The following is an 8,715-nucleotide window of genomic DNA, read 5'->3' as shown; positions in this document are numbered from 1 at the left end:
CATGTTATGTGCAATAATTTGTGCAGTTATGGAAACAGCTCTTTGTGTTTATGCAAGAAAATGTAACACATTTATTTATTTACATATTGTGTGCATGCACATTGTACTTTGATACATTTTGCGAAAATAAAGCAATTGAAAGAGAGAAGTTATCAAGTATCATTAATGTCGTAATTTTATCTACTGGCCCCTGGCCCCTTGCCATTTTTGTAATGTGGCCCACAGGTAAATCTATTTGAGTATCCCTGCCATAAGGTCTAGCAACGAGTTACACAGCAAGTTCTTAACTGTACAATAAGAATAACTTTCAAAACCCTAGTAACTATGTATATTCTAAAGCAGAGTATAAAAATTGTGCAAAAAATCAAGTGTTTTAATCTGTCATTAAACAAAGTACAAAGTCAAACTCATGTACTGAACGTAGGCCAAGCTTCGGACAATTAAAACCATACCTACATATTGTGAAGACTTCAGTTAAGTCTGTTCCATATACTATGAAACGTAGTTTCATAATATGACATTAGGGTGTCTACAGAAACTATAGTCAACATACTCCACTCTATACAACAGAAACTATAGTCAACAAGTATTAGAATTTTAACAACTGGGAAATTAATATACCCATTTCAAAAGGTCTGCAGCTTTGTGGTCCCTGCTTGCACCTTGTGATTGTTGTAGCTTATAGTCAGAAGACCCACCAAGTGATTGTATTGCAAATTATGTGCTGCAAAGTTCGCAAACAATAACAAAATATTCATGTAAACCAAAATGTTTTGCAAAGCTAACAAACATAACAAGGACTGTGTACAGCCCAATGTCTCTACTCTGTATCTGCAGTCTTTCCTGCTTTGCTGTTAAAGGAGCCAACACAGTTAAAGTTCCATGTCCTCCTCACCGGAGCTGTTGGCCACAGGCATGTTGTACAGAGTTGAGTATGTGTGTGCAGAAGAGGAGCTTGTGGGGTTGATGGAACTCTGAGGGGATGGAGAGGAACAGGGGACTGGGGGCTGCCGGCACGCCATCTGATGTTTACGCTGTCTCTGTAGCAGTGAGTCCCTCATCCTCCGGGACAAGGCATCCTCTGGTGGCCTCCAAACCACCAACTCCATGCAGGAATGACTCCTAGGGAGATAAGAGGAGCAGGTGAACGGAACAAAGTAATAACTCATGCTCTGAAATGAAGCGACAGCACTCTTTTAAAAAAACATTTTACCTAGGAACCCAAATTAGTCGTTATGCCAATCAATTCCCGTTTCTAATTTATTCGTACATCTGTTAACAGTGTTAAACCTGAACATCTGTTAACAGTGTTAAACCTGATTTATTCTCATGCCACTTGCTGACAGGAGCCGACTTTTAAGCACACGTGCAATGCTTTGCAATCTTCTCGTCGGCAAGTAACACCGAGCAAAACCTTAGACTCTACATCGGGCAACGAAAAGCACCGAAGTAAAAAAGAAGAAACCTCAGGAAGCGTCACAAGAGATGAGACCCTCTCGTGGTTGGTTGACAAACTTAATATGAATGTGTTTGGACTTTCTGAAGAGACAATGAGACAAGCATTTACACAGATTGGGCTACTGTGTGGGGGAGGATGTCGCTGATCCCACGTTGTAACCCCTCCTTCAAGCTGTCTGACATCACCAGAACTGGTCGTCTGGGAGCTGGCTCCACATCCAGGTCTTCATCCTCATCATCATCCTCCAGTGTTATTCTGTGATACAAAAAAAATACTCAGTATCCAGCAGACCAGCACAAGTGCAATAGTTGTATGATAACTGCAAAGTCATGCTCAAGTCTTATTGCTTTAGTAAAGAGTTACAGGATTCCCTGTAAGCTTCACACCGCTCACCTATCCTCAATCTCCCGAAGTTTCCTCTGAGCTGCTTCTATCTCCATGCAGGAACCTTCCGTCTCTGGACGGGTTAGAGTGGAGGCGGATTCAGGCAAGGGAATGTTTTGGCAGGTTTGTGGAAGTACAGGGCTGGATAGTTTTGCAGACGGAGGATAACTGCTGCCTGGAAGCCAGTCATTACAAATGCTGGAATTCTCCAGAAGGCCAGATTCTGCCTCTACCATCAGTCTCCTTTTTTTGGCACTGCATCCTCTGGAGAAAAAAAAAACATCAAATTCAATGTTATCATACAACTGAGGTATGAATGCATGTTTGAGGTCATGCTAATAAACCACAAACTGTTTCTTTTACATGTCTAACTCACTCATCATCAGCTCTCCTCCTATGCTTTCTAAGGCATCGCCTCTCCCAGCTCCTGTCAGACAAGTACAGAGAAAAAAAGCCATTTCAAAATATGTAATAATTCTGGAGTACCAATGCATTCAATATAAGCACTTCAATGAGATGACTATGGAACATTGACTGCAGTGAAATAATGATAGAAGTGTGTGGAGTGATTCCGTGAACTGCATACATATTAGAAAGTGCTCCACTCTGCTGTTGACTGGAGAAGCTTGGTGGACCAAGGTCAATCCTCATTTCAGGAAGGCTGGTGAGGGCTGAGAATGAATACATAGCCGGCACACTCCCCAACTCAATAGCTGCATGAATATATGAAGGTAAGATTGAAATATGGTGGACAAATACCAAACAACATAAGCAAGTAATTATAATACGACTACACATAATAATAAATGTGTACTGCATATTATAGCTAGAAACACAAATAGGTTTACAAAGCACCAAATGGCTACAAAGGCAACATTCACTATTCCTTACATCTTGGCAAATAGGAGAAGCTCATTCTTGTATTGAACAACAAACTTCAGTATTATTCAAGAAATAACGTGAAACTACTGACCCGCCCCTTGATGTTGATGTTGTGTTGGTCTATTGTTGACTTCCATTAGCTGCCATTTCACGTTTGTAGTATCATGTATGGACACCACAGATTTAAAACTACGTTCACGTGCAGCTACATCTCTTATTTGCGGCAAATGTTTTCCCAAAGAAGATACTTTTGACAGAGCTGCTAAACCATAGAGTTATATATAGCTAAACCATTTCATCTCGGGTCTGTCGCAGTAGAATGTCGTCAAGCTGCTAGAAATGACGTATCGTTTCCTTGCGAGGATTTTGGGACTTGTAGTTAAATGAACTATGGCTGGCTCATTTCACTCATAAAGTCAGCGTTAACACTGCTTTAATTAAAACAGTTACGGGGAATATGTAATAAAAAAAACAAATGATTTACACAAACATACCACCAGCAAAAACACAGTTGAATTGAAAAGATAAGACCCAATCAGCCTGTTCTTAAAGGGACCGCCATGAAGTTAACGGGTCATGTGACAATGAAACCCTATTGCTCATGTTGTCTATTTTGTTTCTTCTCACAGCTCAGCTGAGTCAGTCAGCTGTCACTGCGAAGTCGCTCTCTATGTCACGGTAACACGATTATTATTGCTGTTAAGGATGTTTCATATTCATATGTTTTATTACGCAATTATTAAATTATTTGTACCATCCAGGGTTTTCAGAATGTACATATTGATTGTTATCTCGGGACTACTGGCTTTTGTCTCCAGCAAACCTTTTGGTAAGTCATTCATTCTAAAGTTTACAGTAGTTAATCCAGCAATTATAGTCCTTCCTGTGTCTATCTCAAATGTCTAAACTGTGGCATTTCACAATGTGCCCAATGCCCATGACATTCATATGACTCACTCACTTGATCAATCACTGATTTTGCAACTTACATAAGGCTGATATGCCTGAGATTGCTTCCTCACCTCAGGCTCATTCATAGAGGTTACCGGTATATTTATAATAATAATAAAAACGTCTTCAGTGTCAGGGTGGCAAAAATATTAAGGAGAAATAATGGATACTATTGGTGGAAATTAAGTTGCCTTTCTTTCCTCTTGTCGCATGTGATTGCTGATGCAGCAACTGTGGTTTGGGAACTCTGAAAGTCCATACAGTGTTTTTTTCTTCTTTTTTCCTCCTATGTCTGATGATGTGTTTCCCCAGATACTGAGGGCTCTAGCAGAGAGCTGCTCCTTTCACTCAACAAGGAGCTCCTGTACTCTCTGGAAACACAAGAAGGAATCCCTAATCCTAGTGTGCATCTGGCATTGCGGCTTTCTGATCACCACAATCTTGTCAAGGAGAGCGAACACCTGAATAAACTGAAAACACGTTTACACAATGACATCCAAAAGTAAGTAATTTCTATTCTATTATATTAATTGTTGTAGCTAAAGTCTATGTAGGCCTAACTGGATTTACAGTAGGGCCTATGTTTTAATTTATATCTTGAATTTCCATTTACCATTTTACCTGATCTCAAGTCCTCCTCAATTCCCCTAGCTCTCTTTCGAATAGTCAATCAGCGGTTGGTCTATTGGCTCTGTACAGTCTGGCTTTGAAGGCCTCATGTTATGACCTCAACACAATCACCTTCACAGTCAACAACAGGAAAGACTCTCTGCTGATCCACCTCAAGAGACAGATGGAACAAGAAAAGGACCACATTGCCTGTAATCTCTTCTTCTTGTCATTTGAAGACTTACATTTATTTCTCAACCCTTTAATTCGGTGAAAGGTTAAGTTTAAACTCTTCCATGTGTTATCTCCATTAATACAGGTGTTTTACCCCTTGCCATTTATTTCTTGCCTCATTTGCAGTCAGCCACCGTCCTCTGACTAATTATTACCAGTACTCACTGGGTGTGTTGGCTCTTTGTGTCAGTGGCATCAGGGTCAACCACCATGTCAGTAACAAGCTCATGAAAGCTGTACAACAGGGCCACATCAACCATGGAGGCTTTGAATCTATTGGTGAGTGAAAGCAGAACAAACACCATGGTATTTCAACCATACAGCAAATGTATACTTTGCTGCACAAGACATGCGCACATCACATAAATTGCAACTTTTTTCTTCTTTTTTGAGCGACTGACTCAACAAAAATAACAGATTTGAACTAAAACAAATCTTGAATTTGATCGGGGCTCTCATTAGCAAGTAGTGTCTTTACTCTTCACACATATACACCCATTAACCTATCATAGAATTAGCTGTTAGAATGATTTGATATTAATCTTTTGTGTAGACTCATCTGCACTTTGAAAAGTTTTGTACTAATTTTGTACTACTTTTTGCTTCTACTACTACTTCCAAAGATGGTCTACCATCCCGGGGGAACATTCCATGAAAATAGTAGATCTACAAGTTCACCACATGTTGTATAATGACTCATGAGTTGTAGATCAGCTACTTTTCCAAGAAGTTTGGGGTAGAGAGGGAAAAAAGCGGACTGAGTACAACCACAATCAACTAAATACGAGTTTACTAATTATAGAGGGTTTAAGAGGTTAAATGCAAAGTGTCTGCAGAACTACTCAATGGGGTTCCACCTTGTATTATTTTCCACCACGGAGTAACCTCGCATCAGAAAGAAGTGTCCAATGGTTGCAAACAGACCAGAACACATTGTGAATGGCACTAAATTGTCCTGACTCTGGAGTATAAATATTTATATTAAAATAACAATTACCATGAACTTTATTTGTATAGTGCGTTGCACATGTATGTGTATGTATAAGTCATGTATAAAACAACAGTTGTGTGTGGTGTGGTCTGTGTTGTGTTCGTGTTATTTCTCATTATAATGTTACTTTATCCACTATGTAACTCAGAGACTGTACAAATGTAACCAAATGGACACTTACTGGTATATTTGGTTACATGTGTACACTCCCAGAGTTAAATTAACATTACAATTTTACTGTATGCATCTACTGAGATTGAATACTTAAGGTCTTATTTGATCCCAAATCTTAGACACACTTGCCATGGCTGGAATGGCACTTCAGTGTGTGAAGGATGCTGGCTCCCATGTGCAGAATACAGCTGATCTTGACACAGCCCTGAGCACTGTTAAGCAGAAACTCCTGGCTTCCCAACGGGCTGACGGTCATATGGGCAACGAATTCAGCACAGGGCTAGCAGTTCAGGTAATGTTCACTTTTATGTACAGTAAGTACTTAGTTACAAAGCTCAAAATACGTATTTCAATTTATAGAGCTCACATAACCACTCCATCCCCAGCACCCCTTTTCTGGGGCCAACATTCGGCTAAAATATCAAATAGCAGAGTGTCAGGCTATGTACCAGTTGGTTGTACTTACACACTGCATGTGTCCTAGGCCTTGTTGGCAATGGGCAGCCAGGTTGAGGAGTGTGTTGCATCCATGGAGGCTATGAGGGCAGATGCCAGAAGGAACACGTATCACAACAACGTCATGGCCATATCCCAGACACTACCAGCTCTCCAGCATAGATCGTACTTGGATGTCAAGAGCATGGAGTGCTCTAATGAGGATGGTAAATGCAGTTTTTCCATGTATGTCATTGATTGATTGATTGAAATATTTATTAACAGTTTGTAGAATTACAGTACATTTCAAGCACAAACTCAATACAGAGACTGTTAACTGTGAGTGGACGACCCAATTAAGCATTACACTTGTTTACAACAGGGTCCACATTGTTCAATTCATCAAAACATTTAGAGACATACAAATACACTTCTATGTAGTTAAAGAACAGAAGAGGAATTCATCATATATAAGCAAAAAGGGAAAAGATACATACAGTGTGGGGAAAGGGGGGGGGGGGGGGGGATTCAGATTTTACAGAGGCCAGTTTCGAATTGCAGCCATCCGTAGGTGCCCTTTGAGAGCGGTTTTGAGCGGTCATTGGTAGCTTATGTTTGTTTAGGGCATGTCTATACACTAAACTTTCTTTCCTACAGACAGTCTGGTGGTGGAGCCCAGGCAGTCTGTTGTGGTGGCATTACCTAGCCAGAGTACTGTGGCAGTAAATGTGGTGGTGGTGAAAATCAGTGGATCACCTACTATCTATTCAGTAAATGTGCCAAAGAGCAGCACTCTTTTGGAAACTCTGGAACTTCTCCAGAGCAATACTGGCTTCATGTGAGTTAAATGTACACTGTGCATTGTTTATCTTCACTCAACATGGTAAAAATCCAGTGTGCTACATTGAGATTAAAGGAATCCATCCTGTGTTGTAGGTTTGTGTTTGAGCGCAGCCTGTGGGGGGATTTCCTAAGTGTTGTGAATGGAGAACAGGCCAGAATAAGCGACCGGAGGTACTGGCACATTGCTTCAGATGACACCGCTCTCACTCAGGGTGAGAAAACACACACACACACACACACACACATTTCTATTGTGACTTACTAATAAACATGGTGATTTTTCACTCCTACAGGTATCAGCAATTATAAGATTGAGCGAGCTCAAAATATCACCATTAAAAATACAACCTACTGAGGTTATGTGGCAGCGCTGCACCAAAAGAAGTTCAACTGGAAAGCTTGCTTTCTGTTCTGTGTGATTTTCCCTTATGAATAATATTTAATTTGGCTATCTATAAGCCTTCATTATCTGACAGTTAAGGAACGTCTGCACACCAAGCACCATAACTATATGGTTCACCATTGTTGTTGTTATAGCTGTTGACTTAGAGTACATTTTTTAACTATATTATCTTTATAGTTACAGTGCTTGGTGTGGACGGCTCATTAGTCTTCAAGATTAGGCCCACCGAGGATGAATGCATTTCAAGTGGGCTTTAAAGCACTTTGTTTATACAATATAGGGTTATATCGCAGAAGTTAATTGTTCAAATACCTTCTGTTACTTTATGTCACCATGTATGTTTTTCATTTTTTATAACCAAATGAAAATAAAATGTGCAAAATACTCAAATTTGTCTGTATAATGTTTAGATCTGTATGTTGTATATATCCACAAAGATACTGAATTCATTACCCGTACTGACTTGCAGCATGTTAAACTCATTTTCAAAAATGCTAAATCAGTACTATAGTTGGCACAGTCTACAGACCTCCTGACAAGCAAGGCTTCTTTGATATTCTTGAGGGATGCTTAGCTGAGGAGGATGGTACAAAGAAAATCTTGGTGGGCGATTTTAATACAGACGTACAACATAAAGAGGCGCCTGTTTTCAAATCATTCAGTAGGTTTTGTGACCTGCAGTGTCAGTCAGCTAACTTATGATTGAATTGATGAATTTGGATAAATTCTTTCCATCTTGACCAAGTGGGGTCCAGGGACCCCCAAGTGTCCTTGAGGGAGTTCCAGGGGGTGCACAGTGTAACTTCACCACCAGATGTGACACGTTTAACCATCCACATACAGGCAAGGCCATTAAAATCAGAGGAACAATTACGTGCTCAACCACAAACGTTATATACATGTTGACATGCCCATGTGGCCTCTCATACGTGGGACAAACCAGTAGAGCCCTAAAAACACGTATTAGTGAACATAGATCCAACATCAGAAACACCAATCCCAAAAGCCCAGTAGCCCAACACTTTAATAAAATGGGCCATGCCGTGGCATCGCTCCGGTATGTGGGCATAGAGAGGGTGCAGCTACCACGGAGAGGTGGAGATATCCACAACCTCCTCTTAAGAAGGGAGGCATATTGGACCTACACCCTCCGCACCCTACAACCCCATGGACTAAATGAGGACTATGAGTTATCTGCCTTCCTGTAAAAGTGTAAATAGTGAGCAAGGACTTAACAATCAGATTCCCCTGTGTGAACTGAACTGCATGTTGACTCTGTATTTTTTTGATATTTATCTATTTATACTTATTATTTAAGACTTTTGGTCTTGTGAAGTATACTTCTCGTTA

The 8,715-nt window shown here is 40.3% G+C and overlaps 2 protein-coding genes across 4 annotated transcripts; one reads left to right on the top strand and one right to left on the bottom strand.

Moving 5' to 3' along the window:
• Positions 1 to 352: 352 nt before the first annotated feature.
• On the bottom strand, positions 353 to 3,024 carry ccdc117 (coiled-coil domain containing 117). 3 transcript variants are annotated; one of them, XM_080764984.1, is made up of 6 exons: positions 2,817 to 3,024; positions 2,430 to 2,556; positions 2,220 to 2,270; positions 1,853 to 2,107; positions 1,568 to 1,714; positions 353 to 1,122 (listed from the first exon to the last, which is right to left on the bottom strand). In XM_080764984.1, exons 1-6 carry the CDS (start codon positions 2,860 to 2,862, stop codon positions 873 to 875), a joined length of 876 nt encoding a protein of 291 aa, XP_080621110.1. In that variant the 5' UTR covers positions 2,863 to 3,024; the 3' UTR covers positions 353 to 872. The 3 variants fall into 3 exon arrangements, with proteins under 3 accessions (XP_080621110.1, XP_080621111.1, XP_080621112.1); XM_080764985.1 differs by having other exon boundaries at positions 2,430 to 2,514; XM_080764986.1 differs by having other exon boundaries at positions 2,430 to 2,504.
• A 285-nt stretch (positions 3,025 to 3,309) lies between these two features.
• Positions 3,310 to 8,156, top strand: tcn2 (transcobalamin II). The gene is made up of 10 exons (XM_080764982.1): positions 3,310 to 3,403; positions 3,487 to 3,554; positions 3,989 to 4,178; positions 4,328 to 4,497; positions 4,646 to 4,798; positions 5,804 to 5,976; positions 6,169 to 6,346; positions 6,777 to 6,957; positions 7,056 to 7,174; positions 7,256 to 8,156. Exons 1-10 carry the CDS (start codon positions 3,327 to 3,329, stop codon positions 7,315 to 7,317), a joined length of 1,371 nt encoding a protein of 456 aa, XP_080621108.1. The 5' UTR covers positions 3,310 to 3,326; the 3' UTR covers positions 7,318 to 8,156.
• Positions 8,157 to 8,715: the final 559 nt, after the last annotated feature.

The sequence above is a fragment of the Protomyctophum bolini genome (assembly GCF_963924005.1).
Source record: "Protomyctophum bolini genome assembly, chromosome: 6".
Taxonomy (NCBI): Eukaryota; Metazoa; Chordata; class Actinopteri; order Myctophiformes; family Myctophidae; genus Protomyctophum; species Protomyctophum bolini.
Note: the sequence above shows the minus strand (reverse complement) of the source record. Positions and strands in the feature narration are given on the sequence as shown.

Bases quoted from the DNA above. Each gene is read 5' to 3' on its own strand.
- ccdc117 (XM_080764984.1), bottom strand. From the start codon at position 2,862: ATGGAAGTCAACAATAGACCAACACAACATCAACATCAAGGGGCGG. The intron at 2,271-2,429 runs GTATGCAGTTCA...CTTGTCTGACAG, and splicing joins AGTGGAGCACTTTCTAATAT to GAGCTGGGAGAGGCGATGCC. The intron at 1,123-1,567 runs GTAAATGCTTGT...TTATCTCCCTAG, and splicing joins CACACAGTAGCCCAATCTGT to GAGTCATTCCTGCATGGAGT.
- tcn2 (XM_080764982.1), top strand. From the start codon at position 3,327: ATGTTGTCTATTTTGTTTCTTCTCACAGCTCAGCTGAGTCAGTCAGCT. The intron at 4,179-4,327 runs GTAAGTAATTTC...CAATTCCCCTAG, and splicing joins TTACACAATGACATCCAAAA to CTCTCTTTCGAATAGTCAAT. The intron at 5,977-6,168 runs GTAATGTTCACT...CATGTGTCCTAG, and splicing joins GCACAGGGCTAGCAGTTCAG to GCCTTGTTGGCAATGGGCAG.